This window comes from Cimex lectularius, unplaced genomic scaffold, assembly GCF_000648675.2.
Source record: "Cimex lectularius strain Harlan isolate CLEC.00 unplaced genomic scaffold, Clec_2.1 scaffold75, whole genome shotgun sequence".
Taxonomy (NCBI): Eukaryota; Metazoa; Arthropoda; class Insecta; order Hemiptera; family Cimicidae; genus Cimex; species Cimex lectularius.
In genome coordinates, this window is record NW_019392758.1 from 1,610,982 (window position 1) to 1,625,861 (window position 14,880).

Here is a 14,880-nt window from a genome sequence, read left to right on the forward strand (position 1 = left end):
ACAAATTTTGAGGCCTTTTAGAAATATTTGAATCAAAAACCCATTCCTGTCATGATTAGATAATTTTCCTTTTATTTTGACAAAACTAAGCATTACAAGATTCTTTTATTTATTATTATTTGTAATCACATGATCAAATCGAGCTTCATAAGTGGTCGAAGGCTCATAAATGCTATAAAATTGCTCGAAAGAAAAAACAATAGTTCACTTGATATTAAAAACAACCAACGTAATTTTTATTGTACCATAAAATCATTATTGAATTAGGGCCTGTATCTTTTTAAAACTGCCAATGAGTATTTGTCAGTAAGGCCGTTCTGAAAGCTTTTACACCCCATAAAACCAAACGAGATTGTTTGAAAAAATGTTCTTCTGGGCAGCTTTACCCTGTAATAAACTCATACGGTTTTTTGTTCTTTTTTGGTTACTCTGGCACGAGATACTTACATCTTTGGTTACTTTGCCGTGGCCGTCAAAGTCGTACAACGTAAATGAGAACTCTTGCAGCCTATCCTTTCCAACCGGGGTCGTACCCTCCTTCAGAGGCATATCACAGGACAGTTCCTAAAACAAATAGAATTCCTGAACCGACTCGCAAAATGTTGGTGTAAAGAGAGAAAGAAAGTGTGAAGAAAAAAATCTCAATTTTTGCTGAATATGTGGTGTCGTTACACAAAACAATATCTTAATTAATTTAGGTTTTAGTTGAGATAAAAAAGTCAGTGTCACGAGCGGGATTCGAACCCACGACCTTCGGCTAAACTAAAAACCTTAATTAATTGGTCAAGTGGACCACGAAAACTAGTGAATCTGATAGTTTACTTTTCAAATCAAGTAATTCCTTTCATACAGGGACTTGTCAAGTCCAATGACAGAATCCCTTGGGGTATCAAGAATTATTTGATTATGCATTTAAATTCTTACAGTTCTTAGACACAGTACATAATAATTAAAACTTAAATTGAATATAGATTATGTTAAATCAGGTTCCTTACTTCAAAGAATAATATAAATTTCAACTGTTTTCGTGATTTTTGGTGAGAACGATTTTTTCTAAATTTCAACTTATCAAACTGCTCCTCCTATTCTTGTTCTGTTTCAAATTTCAAAAAGGACCACCAAGAGAGTCAAACAGGCGAAATACGAATCATGCAAGACGTCCATCACCCCTGCAGATCTTAACAAGAACACGTGGTCAAACTGGAAGGTGTTCACTTCATTAAAACATCGGTTTGACCCAACTTGGTGTTTTTCTCGGCCAACCTTCGATTATGCCTTCTCGGTGGGTGGTTATGGAATCGGCAGCTGTGGACTTCACTTTTGAGTTTCAGCCGACCGAATAAGTTGAGAAGCCTCCCTTTGGCAAAAAAAAGAACTCGAACAACCAGCCCCTAGCCCCGGGCCACCCTTGTTAAGTAAACCTTGAGGACAAAGGAAAGAGAAGGGACGAGCAAAAAGGAAAGCAGTAGGAACGGTAAGCAGGGGAAGAGCAAAGCACGAGGGTAGTTGAACATGATGTTCCAAGAAATCCTTAATGTAAGTTGGTAACGTTGCTACCACGTCAAGTTGGCATGCTTGTTACAATAACACGTCTTACATTTTAAGGCTGCACAGTTGAAAGCTTGATAATTTAATTTCTAAGATAATTTAAAATGATTTTATTCTTTAATAATAATCACTGTAAACAATAACAATCAACTATGTGGGCTACATTAAACCTATGTCGTTTTATAGATATTGTAGTAACCTGCCTCAAAACATTGTAAAGAAAATCAAACACTCAACTTAAACACTTCCATAAATTTTATTATATTTTAATGTTAGATGAAACGTAATTGAACGATCAACTAGATGAGCTAGTGATTTTCGTACATATGTCGGCTGAAGAATAATTTCTGGCAAACGTAAAGTCACTAGAAGTAGAGCTTGACAGGCGGTTTAAAGTTATCGGTATTGTATGGTATGCAGCCACAAAAACATGATATCCGGGAGAGGGTTGAACGAGATTTTTAACCAATGACTAGGATAGGCATATAAAAAACAACTGTTTTGATTTATGCAAAGAGGAACGATTTGGAAGGCACGGTATAAGTTCCCTCATGTTGGAGCTTGGGCATACGAAGTTACCAACAAGGATATAATTGTACACTGAATGACTGAATGCTGTCGTACCGGGTGATGAGTTTTGAGAAACTATGCACCTCCCGGCTGCTCCCACTTGAGTGGCTTTTCACTATTTTATTCGTCCCTGGACCGAACGCCGACAAAAGTAGTTCGCTGGGGGTAACGTACGTAGTCTGTTGGACATGGGTAAACCGTGATGTACAATAACGCGAGAATGTTTCGGTTTTGCCATGCTCCTTTGTCCCTTTGAAATTGGCGAGATTTCAGAACGTGAAAAGGCCCCCCAGTAGCAGCAGAAGGGGAGGAACGACATAACAAAAAAGTTCCACCTTTTTCCTCTTCCTGTTTTTATTTTTATTCTTCTATCCAGGGTTGTTGGGTTTAAACGTGTTGAACTCATAAAACCATAAAATCGCCCAAATCAGACTTGAGATTTATTTATTGTTTAATGTTTATGTATTTCGTTTTGTTTGAAATATTCATTCTTTATCAAACTGCATCAATTTTACCAAGTTTCACTTAAGGATTTGCAAATAACATCTTTCAATTAATTTTATCTGAACCAATACCTTAAATAAAGACTAATTAATTGAAAGATGTTATTAGGTCAAGCGGACCACGAAAACCAGTGAATTTAATAAGTTAAATGAAGTATATTTTCACTAAAGCTCTCGCCGAGAATCAAATAGATTACACGACATTTGAAAAATGGCAAAAAGGAGGGAAAATTTAAAAGGTAAGGTTGAGATGGGACGTTGGTGTACGAGTGGTCTAAGTCACGATAGCTCAAGTGGTTAGAGCAGCGGCGCATTTAGCCGAAGGTCATGGGTTCGAATCCCACTTGTGACACTGACTTTTTTATCTCACCCAATACCTTAAATACAGATTAATTAATTGAAAGATTGAAACGTTGGCACGATAAAGAAAATGTTTTTCTAAAAATGTGTATAGATTAGTGACCGTTAATCGATAGTTATTCAGATATCGTGAGATGCGGTCGGGTTTTTCTAAAACCTACGTCACACCAGACCGCATCTCACGATCTCCAAATAATCATTAACTAACGGTCACTAAACACCACACACACACGCGCACACACACACACACACACACAAAAATAAACTCCCTCATGTCAGGGGGAAAGTCACCTGCCTAACCTAACCAAACCTGTCCCTAAACCTAACCTAACGTAATGCAAAAAAGACTACATTTGGCAAACATAAAATAATAAGATACAGATTTTTTTGGTTAATAAAATCAAACCGAAACGCATACCTTCAAATTAGTGCTTGCTGGATTTTCACTTCTTGCATCCTCCACATCGTCATCCGCTCCTGGACAAACAAAATCAAAAGTTAGAATAATCAAATTTATCATAAAAATATTATTTTCCCAGGCTAACATTTACAGAAAAACATGACAAAAATGTTTATTTAAAAAAAATCTCGTGTGGCAGAAAAGTAATTATTAGCAAGGAGAAAATTGTTAGACTTCTTACGCGAACAAAAGGAATTTTCCATCCCCGTAGTCTTTACTGGTGGTGACGCAACTCATTTCATTAAGAAAAACAGAAAATCTGGGAAATTTATTTTCCAAATAAATAAGGAAGGTTGCGAATGTTCTCTGGGTGGAAATGAATTCTTTTGACACGGAAATCGGCAAATCCTGGCCCAATAAAACGTCAATATTTAACCAGTGGAAGTGAAACGAAATCCGTTCAGGTAGTCGGCGTCGGCATCTTTGACGAGTGTCTTTTGTGGTATTAAAACCAGGATTCGCCGCTTTTTGCCGCTTTCCTTATTAAAATCGTCGGCTCCTTTGCCCTTTTGTCAAATGTTTAGAATGGGGTGAAAGTTGCGGTCACTGTCGTTTCATCCGTTTCAATTTCCACCGGCGGTTCTACAATAAAAACTTGCAATTGTGTACGCTTGGAAAACCCTTTTATCTCGAGCCGCTTTGGGCCTTTTTTCTTTTTTCGGCCTCTTTCATTTTTGGAGAAATTGCTATCTTAAATGTCCTTGTCTAATGGGCGTACTCCGACCAAGTGAAAGGATTTAAACAATAATATATTGAGGATTAGAGAAAGATATTTCTTTTGGAAGATTTCTAGTTGAGGTGTGCGTCAAACAAACTCGTAGTTTGTTTTAAGATCAAACTGGTCCGTCAGCTTCAGTGGAGTGAACTACCATCTTTATTAGACCCGAGATTAACCAAATTTGAACCTTGTGAGACCTACTCTTGGTATCTACTAGGCAATGAACCCGCAGTGTGGTCGATTCGACAAAATAAACATCTTTACAAAACCAAACACGTCTTTTTATCTTTTACGAGGTCACATGAACCCCTGGGGTGCCGGTGTTTTTGGAAAAAGCACAGCCAGTATGTCGAATTTGAATGCAGGGCCACTGGATTCGAACCCGGGACTTTTACTTTACAGTAATGAGCGCCACGCCAACGCCCAAACCGTCTGAAAGAACAAAACAGCGATCATAAATGTCCTTTGTGTGTTTCGAAGTAACGAACTAACGGAACTAAAAACACTCACAGTGTTTGTTTTCTGTGTAATTGTGTCATTCTTGTGTGTCGTGTTGAGAGTGAACTTAGAGCCTGAAGATGATCTCAATAAAGATCGAAACGTTGGCACGATAAAGAAAATGTTTTTCTAAAACCTACATCACACCAGACCGCATCTCACGATGTCCGAATAATCATTGAGAAGAACGAGACTTAGCTATTGAAAATTAAGCTATTTCCTGTCGAAGCCTGGGTGTTTTCCAACCAGATAAAATATTAATTGATCTTGCCCGTTGAAATCAACGATACATTAATAAATAATTATGTAATGGAAATCTTCATCCTTGTGTATCGTGGCATATCGAAAGTAACCTTTGACATATTTATATATCTCACGATTTCTGACTAATAATCTTTGACATATTGTTTGTCTCTATCATTCCTTTAGAAAATTCACTTTGGGTTTAAAAAAGTGAATCGATTAAGAATTAATAACGGACAATCAACGTGACTCCCATCATAGTGATATTTTAATAAAAGTGAAGACTCAATTTCTTTTATACTGAACTAAATCCCTCGTACGGTGTAAGAAAAACGCGTTTGATGTGACATCCGGCAGGTATGAGTTATTCCATTATAATTATAATTGGAGGTATGGGCCTGGCCGGGCTCACAAGGGATCGTAAATAAAAAGAAAGAGCGCAAGAGAGGGACGGAACGTGAGGACGGCGGCGAGGGTAGAACAGAGGACGAGAGAGAGAAAGAGTGAGAAAGAGAGTGAGAGGAGGAGAGAGAAGGAAGAAGTAGTTTGATGATGCCGCTGTTCTAGGAAGTGCGGGCTACAGGTAAACCGACGGGGCCCCTAACTAGAAATCCGGTCTGTTAATCACATCAAAAAAACATTCAAAGGAACACCACTTTTTTTCCACACGCCAACTCTACCGGTTTCTCTACCCTAATCTTATACTGCTCACATAATCTTTTCCCTCGGTTTGGGACACTGTAAACAGACGACTGACGTCCTACGACATTACTGGCTAATTTCCCTTTTCACCCACTGATGTCCATTATTACTCACTCGACCAAAGCCAAGAATACGAAGGATGCAGGATTGACAGTCCGAGTGTAAATGGGTAGGCGACTAAATGACCCGGGCAACTCCCATATCTAAAGCTTAATGAATATTATTTCCTAGAACAGCGGAATAGTTGAGACGAGTTAAAAGGTTTCAAGCTCTGTTTACAAACGTTTCGAAAATTCTACGAAAGCCAAGAAAATAATAGAGAGCAAAAGATGGTGAGATAGATTGAGATAATGTAAAAAAAAAGAAAGAAGAAGAACGTCAGAGAGAGAGAAAGAGAGAGGTGAAAATATTAGAAAGAGATAAAGAGAATAGAAAAAGAAGGTATCAGGAAAAGAGAACGTTAGAAAAAAAAAGAGAGATAGACTTCCACAAAAATATTAGAAAGCAGAAAAAAAATAGAGATAGAGAGGATGTGGAAAACAGAAAAGTGTCAGAAAAAGAGAAAGTAAGAGAATGTTGTAAGAGAGAGAGAGTGATGGAGGGAGGGGTGGGTGGTGTGTGTGAGAGAGAGAGAGAGAGAGAGAGAGAGAGCGATGGAGGGAGGGGTGGGTGTGTGTGTGAGAGAGAGAGAGTGAGAAAGAGAGAAGGGATACTACAGTATAGTGCTATTAAACATATTTAATAAGTCCACATTAAATTTATAAGTATATTGATAGAATTTACGCGCTTTCGCGACAATGTATGAAAGCATGTGCTCCTTCGGCAGATATTCTTAACGTGACGGTATAGAGAGAAAGAAAGAAAGAAAGAAAAGAAGAAAGAAAGGAAGAAAGAAAGGAAGGAAGAAAGAAAGAAAGAAAGAAAGAAAGAAAAGAAAGAAAGGAAGGAAGGAAGGAAGAAAGAAAGAAAAGAAAGAAAGGAAGGAAGAAAGAAAGAAAAGAAGAAAGAAAGGAAGGAAGAAAGAAAGAAAAGAAGAAAGAAAGGAAGGAAGAAAGAAAGAAAAGAAAGAAAGAAAGAAAGAAAAGAAAGAAAGAAAGAAAGAAAGAAAGAAAGAAAGAAAGAAAGAGAGAGATAGAAAGTGTGTGTGTGTGTGTGTGTGTGTGTGTGTGTGTGTGTGTGTGTGTTTGTGGGAGAGAGAGAGAGAGAGAGAGAGAGAGAGAGAGAGAGAGAGATAAAATTATTATAAATCCTAAAGGAGTATGAAAAATAATGATCTCAAAAACGCAAATCTTTAAGATGGTTTGGTTTTTAGTGAATAATATGTACAACTTTTTTAAGTAATAGAAGAAAGTATATATCCATTGTCTGTTACACATGATTTATGTATTTCTTCCAGTGAGGAGCAGAGAATGCCTGGTTTTTTTTTCGATGCCATCCCATAATAGTCTTTGATTACTGGTAGTCGTCTGAACATGGGAAAGTATGTCAAATTAACTTTTCTCCACTAGAGTTGGATGACGGCGTTTCTTGTGAATCCCTTTGATTGCCAGTTTCTGCGGGTTAACTTTTTCGAACGCAAATCGTGACACGGGCTAAGTTCAGGGGTATAACGATTAATTAGAGATCGGTCTCTTTTGAGCCGGCCGAGAAGATGAGCCCGATCCCTCTCGTGGAAAATAAATGGGGTTGCAAAGCGGGTAAAAATTCCGACCGGCTGATTACAGGTCGGGACCGAAATCACCGTAAAAAGTTAAGAATGGGTCGACAGGTGACGTCAACTATCCCTGGTTTCTATCCTCCGGCAAAGCGAATAATTTCCAAGGTGGAAGATAAATAATCTTCAGGTGTTCTTCTGTGGAAAAATACGCGTTAAAAAAACAACATTTGAGCAGCTACTGTTTCTTTTCTGTTGTTGTTTACTCACTTCCCAACCGGTTAAAACCCGAGAAACGACTGTGACATTCATTCATTTATATTATAATGCAAGCCATCAATTTCATTTTTTCCCTACTTTTCAGAATATATTGGACGAAAAGACATTTACGGACAGGTGATTTTCATTCTTTCACTTCTCTGTACAAAATGGAGTCACGTCCTGAAAGAGAACTATACATACATACATTTCCAATACTTCGTTTAATGATTAAATAAACAGAAAAAAATTGTTTTTGCACAACAATATCAAAATAAGAATATTTAATGGTTGCAAAAAACCATCTGAAACGCTAAGCAACAGGTTTATCACATAAATACAAAATGATCGGAAACTATCAGGATATAGGTTTCTCAATCGTCGATCATAATGAACGGAAAGATCAGGCTAGTTTTCTCAATCGTCGACCATAATGATCGGAAACGATCAAGCTATAGGTTTCTCAATCGTCGATCATAATGATCGGAAACGATCATGCTATAGGTTTCTCAATCGTCGATCATAATGATCGGAAACTCATGCTATAGGTTTCTCAATCGTCGATCATAATGATCGGAAACTATCAAGCTATAGGTTTCTCAATCGTCGATCATAATGATCGGAAACGATCATGCTATAGGTTTCTCAATCGTCGATCATAATGATCGGAAACTATCAAGCTATAGGTTTCTCAATTGTCGATGATAATGATCGGAAACGATCAGGCTATAGGTTTCTCAATCGTCGATCATAATGACCGGAAACGACCATGTTACCAATCCATCACACATAGCTCAAAATAATCGGGAATGGTCATGGTACAGGTTTATCACACACACATCCAATTCATAGGCTTATACGATTGTTACACTTACTTCAAAACGATCGAATACGACAGGCAACAAGTTTGCCACTCCGCAGACCAAATTGATCAAGTTACAAATTTATAAAACCCAGATCAAAATCGTGAGCAACGATCAGCCTACAAGTGTGTCGCACTCAGATCAAAATCATGGGAACAATACAGGTTTGCTACTCAGCAGATCAAAATCATGGGAAACGATCAGCTTACACATTTATCACACCCAGATCAAAATCATGGGCAAAGATCAGACAGGTTTATTTATACGATCAAAATGATTAGCGACAGACATTTCACTATAAAATATATGTTTTTCGCAATTTATATTTGTATTTTTTAATGTGTTGAAGTAACCGAGTTTCAGGCTTCACTTTTTAAGTAGACCAATTCATTCGTATTGTATTCGACCATTTTTTATTTTCTCCCCAACTTATCTGCTCTATTGAGTAGTTTTATAAGGAATAGTTTTCGGTTGAGGTTTTGGTTCACACTCTATTAGGAAGACAGAGTTTGCGAGGTGTCTCTGATCCGTCCGTCCTCGCCGTTTATCGTAGTCTGTGGCTTTGTTTCTTGGTTAATCAGAAGGAAAGGAAGTCGTGGATATATCCGGCCGGTATTTATTTGTAAAACAAGAAGCAAAGGCGGATTTTCCACTGAAGTTCGAAAACGAGTCCGACTTGTGTAAATAAGGCAAGGCAATAAGCTCCAGAAGGCGGACTTTTGATCAAACTGCTGACGACAGCGAATCCAAACTCGCAAACCTGACAAAGTTTAGGTTTCCACGCTTATGTGCAAGTAGAAATCCTGTTAATAAATCATCGCTACTATAAGAATCTGATAAACGTTTAAAACAAGTCCGGATAATGAGATTCCGGTTCAAATTTGTAACGAAAGTCTGTGGTTAGTTTTCTTTGTTGGAAAAAAATTAAATACACTCTATTCGATAAATATTTCTTTAATTCTAAATAAATAAAATTACAATAAAAAGAGTGTTCGAGTGAAGAAGTAACAGACTTGAGGTGTGCTAAGTAGATGGTAACGATGTGTATGTAAACTGTATTGGAAAAATTTCCATTGGAAGTGAGGTCGGATTAGAACGTCGAAGATCTGCTGGTAATGAAGTTTTGGGTGAAACTGTGACCACGTCCTCGAACCGACTTTCGGATGAATTATGTTTTCCACATTAGTGTAACTGGCGTCGTAACAGTTCCCAAGTGAAAAAATACCTGTCGTAACGTAACGTGTCTGGTTCTGAAAACCTCTGCGGATTTTTCTTTCGAACCATTAGGCTGAGACGAAATGGAAATCCGTTCGAACACAGCCCCAACGCCGTAAAGCATCGAGGGCTCGTCCGGTCAACCTGCTCTTCCAACGCCAAAAAAGGTTTTGTGGAATTTCGAAGGAGGCGAGATTCACTTTGGGCTCATTCCCGTTTGTCAGGCGACAAATTCCAAACTATTTTCGGCTTCGAAAAGGTCGGTCCTGTTCTAGTTCAAAAATGTCTAAACACGCGGTCAAAATTGATGAAGTAAATCCAAAACAAAATCGAAACTGGACTTACGTCAATGTTCTATTTTAATACTTCAAATTCTTCTGATCAAGTAATCAAGTCTAACTTCAAAACCGACAGTATGAAGCCAAAATTGGCATATTCGTATGTAGACATGTTACAATCCTGTATAAAAAAGTCTTTCCCTTGCTTTCAACATTATCCTGAAAAATTAGCATTTGGGACAACATTCTTGTGTAAGATCACAGGAGGAACGCCATTCCCCCTCGTCCAGAATACAGTATCAACCTCGCTACTCCGTATGTCACTTCATCATTCTTGCTCTTTACAAAGACAAGAACATGTCGTAACGCGTTTGACAGACCAAAATAACGAGGAAAGGTAGTGCAAAATTTTCGAAAACGACGAAGAAAAGGGTTCACCCAGATTAACAGGATCAGGCTACAGGTTTATCACATCCGTATCAAATTCCTCGAGTTACAGGGTTATCACATTTAGATCAAAATGATCGAAAACGACTAGGCTATAGATGTCACACTCAAATCAAAATAATCGGAAACGATCAAGTTACAGATTTATCACACTCAGTTCAAAATGATCGGAAAAAATCAGGCAACAGGTTTGTCACCCTGCAGATCAAAATGATCGGAAATGATTAGTTACAATTTTCCCAATCCGCAGATCAACATGATCGGAAACGATTAGGCTACAGATTAGTCTACTCGCAGATCAAATTGATCATAATAGATCAGATTACAAGTGTGCCATTACATAGATAAAAATGATCGGAATATATGAGATTACAGGTTTGTCACTCAGATCAAAATGATCGTAAACGATCACAGTACATGTTTGTCACTCCGTACATCAAAATGATCAGAATCGACCACGCAACGGGATTATCAAAATCAGATTTAAATGACCGGAAACAATCAGGCTACAAGTTAATCACTCCACAGATCAAACTTATCGGAAACGACCAAGCAACGGGATTATCACGATTAGAGTTAAATGATCGGAAACAATCTGGCAACAAGTGAGTCACTCCGCAGACCAAAACGATCGAAAAGATCAGGCTAAAAGTTTTTTACTTGTTTGTAAGAAGATTGTTCGTCTACCCAAAGATCAAAATGATCGGAAACGATCAGCCTAAAGGTCTATCACATCTCAGATCAAAATGTGCGTAAACGATGAGGCTACAGTTTAGCCTACCCGTAGATCAAAATGATCTGAAAAGATTGTTCGTCTACCCAAAGATCAAAATGATTGGAAACGACCATGCTAATAATTCATCACAGATAGATTAAAACTATCGGAAACGGGTATGGTACAGCTTTACATCAAAAACTACGGATAACAAGTTGGTCACTCTGCAGATCATAAGATCGTAAACGACCAGGAGGCAACAGGTTTGACGCGCCCCAGATCAAAATGATCGGATAAATCTCACAATAAAACATATATTTAAAAATAATATATATCAGAACGAAACTATTAAGTATTGGGTTTATCACACTCAGATGAAAATGATCAGGCTACAGGTTATCAACTCGCAGAACACAGCACCTATTTTTGGAACTTTACGCTTCACAGCTAATTAATTTATACCCAGTCATCCGATTTAGACTGCAGATAATTTGTTTCCGACGTCGGATTTGCCGGATAAGGGAGCCAAACCGATAAAGCATCTGCGTACGGGGGATATTTACCACGAATGGCCAAGAATAAACGATAAACAGTGTACAGACTAATTGGTTAACACAACTCGAGTGGTGTTTGCATGGTTGGGTCTTTATACAATTAGGGGAGATATCGGTTGCGTGAGAGTTTCAATTTGAGACGGTCCCCCTCCTCACAATTAGCACGGCCCCTTTTATGTCGGAGTCGAACGACGAACGGCCCCGCTCTCTTTTAAGGTCCCAAATCGTTACCATTGTACAATCATGGATAGAGTAACGAACCAGCTGGCCGACTCGATTAGCGATAGTTGGCCTGTACTCTCAGTCTATCTAACGGTTAAATCAGCGATTATTTCCTATCTATCCTGCTCCATTTCAAAGTGAAACCCTGGATGCAAACGATTATTTGGAGATCGTGAGATGCGGTCTGGTGTCCCGTAGGCACTCTCAACACGACACACAATAATGACACATCTACACAGAAAACACACACTTTGAGCCCTGAAGATGATCCTAATAAAGATCGAAACGTTGGCATGATAATGAAAATGTTTTTCTAAAGACCTACGTCACACCATTGCCTAACGGTCACTAAAAACTACACGTTCTCGGCGCAAATTCTGACTTATTTATTTGTTAATTTCAAAACAGCGATACATCCTTTTTTTTTGTATATTTAGATATTTTTCCTTTTAATCTGCTATTGATTCGACCAAAAGTTTTCGTGTGATTTTGTTTATTAAAGCAGCAAAGCATTCATGTTCAAGAAAGGATCGCGTTTTTTATTAAATATGGGAAGGTTCCGATAACGTAAAAGGTGTGTTGCAAAATGCAAAATGCTAAATAGCAATGGACTGAAAATATGCCAGAGATATTTTGCAAATGTACATAATTATAAGATTGGAAAAGTAGTTCGCGTGTGAGGCGGAAAGGTTTTATTTCTTCACCCTGAATTAATTTAAAAGATTAATCCCCTCGAGGAAAGATTTTTTGCTTTTGTGTGCTTCGTTTGAGACTTAACTTTTAAAATAAAACTACGGACCTCGTCCAGCGCTAATAAAACGATCTAACTTTGCTTCACAATTGAAGGGTACTTGGAAAAATCAAGCAAAATCCAATTTTCTCATTATATTATTTTCTCCCAGTTCTATTTCTCGCTATTTTTCTCTCTTAATTCTCTTTCTTTCTTATTATTTTCTACTAATTTTCTTTCTTTCTCCCTCCCTATTATTTTGTCTTAATTCTATCTCTCCCCTATTTCTTTTACTTCTTTCTCTCCCCATCCCTCGCTACTATTTTCTCTTGATTCTCTCTCACCCTCCCACTCTACTATATTCTCCCAAATCTCTCTCCCTCACTCTCTCTCTCATTTTCTCCTATGTCTCTCTCCATTCCTCTCCAAACTATCTTTCTTACTCCCTCTCTATTATTTTCTAGGAATTTTCTTTCTCTCTCGCTCCATATTATTTTCTCTTAATTCTTAATCACCTCCCACTCCACTATATTCCCCCAATTCTCTCTCCTATTTTTCTCTCAATTCCTCTCCACATTCTCTTTCTTACTCCCTCTCTATTATTTTCTCCGAATTTAGTTTTCTCTCGCTCCCTATTATTTTCTCTTAATCCTCTCTTACCATCCCACTCTACTGTGTTCTCCCAATTCTCTCTCTCTCTCTCTCTTTATTTTCTAGGAATTTTCTCTCTCTCTCGCTCCATATTATTTTCTCTTAATTCTTAATCACCTCCCACTCCACTATATTCCCCCAATTCTCTCTCCTATTTTTCTTTCCATTCCTCTCCAAATTCTCTTTCTTACTCCCTTTCTATTATTTTCTACGAATTTTCTTCCTCTCTCGCTCCCTATTATTTTCTCTTAACTCTCTTTCTTACTCCCTCTCTATTATTTTCTCCGAATTTTCTTTTCTCTCGCTCCCTATTATTTTCTCTTAATTATCTCGCACCCTCCCACTCTACTGTATTCTCCCAATTCTCTCTCTCTCTCTCTCTTTCTCTCTCTCCTCCTCCTCCTCTCTGTATTTTTTCTTCAAATTCTTTCTACCTCCCGCCCTAGTATTCTCTCCTATTTCTCTCTCTCTTTTTATTTATCTATCTTCCAATTCACAATAAATCTTTTAGGTCGGACGCAGTGGAGTTTTACTAGTGACCCGAAGGGCGAGTAAACCAAAGCCGCGTAAAGTTTTGTTTTATTTGCATCCGGCATTATTATTTCTGTAATTAATAAAATTTCTCTTCAAAACGCCTTATCTCCATGCTTTTGTAATCATGTTCCCGGCTTCTTTTCTCCCTCCATTAAATAAAGATTAGTTTTGTTTATCTTCATGTTTAGTTTTCCTCACATCACCTTAATTACGGTGGATACAATGTTTATTCAAATTCAACGACCTTTGTCACGGTATTGTCTTTAATTTATTTGTGTCAATCACGGGATTAAGAAAAAATTCTGGAAAGATTTTGATATAACAACCTTTCGACGAGGCATTGTCGGTGGACAAGAGGTTTTTTCGACAGGCGGAGGATGGGCGCCATTAAAGGACTTCTTCCTTGGAAAGGTTATTTATTAGGCTTGCGAAGAGGGACCGGTTGAGTAAAGTGTGAATCGTGGAAACCCAGACCCCTTCCGGAAAACATTATGAGCGGATTAGGCCTTAGATAGCTGGGTGATTAAGAGGGAATCCAAACACTCGTCGGAAGAAAAGACCAATTAAAAATCTTTGCCCGGTTCTGTGTGTATGTGCCTTTTGGTCGTTTCCGATCACCAATGAAAATAGTCGAACCAGAAATTGATTGACTCCAGTTTGACAAAATTGAAGACTTTCACCTCGGATGGCGGTCAGCCGGAGGGACTCGTTCGAACCAAAAACGGAACTTATTCCGGGCGGAGATGATTATTTTAGATAGATAGATTTTAAGAGGCTAGAGGGACCAGGATGATCACAACTGACCAAACTACGAAAAGGTTCCAGAAAAAACGAAGAAAAGTCAATGGTCAAACATTAGAACGTAAATACACTTTACTAATCACAAGATGAATCCAATTTATAGCTTATGACTTAATGTTTTCCCCTTGGCGTCAGCGGGATGTCGAACCTGTTGGTTCTTTACAAACATTTGGCCCGACTACCCTCGCTGTTTTCAGACACGATGATTATGTGACAATCTTCTCAGCCACATAATACAAGTCCAACCAAGTTTCGTGAAGGATATTTAAAAAAACAGTGTGAAATTTTCAACAAAAAATTCTTCAAACTAAAACATGGTCAACTACCACACATACCACCTCTAGAAACACAAATTT

General features: G+C 38.1%; 1 protein-coding gene across 1 annotated transcript in view; it reads right to left on the bottom strand.

Annotated features, from left to right (window-relative positions):
- LOC106661021 (GATA zinc finger domain-containing protein 10-like) overlaps positions 1 to 14,880 on the bottom strand; it is a 49,517-nt gene that overhangs the window by 4,454 nt on the left and 30,183 nt on the right. Inside the window, exons 2-3 of the mRNA XM_014384121.2 lie at positions 3,400 to 3,458; positions 448 to 564 (exon numbers count right to left, since the gene is read on the bottom strand). Of these exons, the coding sequence (XP_014239607.1) occupies positions 448 to 564; positions 3,400 to 3,458 (176 nt within the window). The remainder of the gene's footprint in view (positions 1 to 447; positions 565 to 3,399; positions 3,459 to 14,880) is intronic.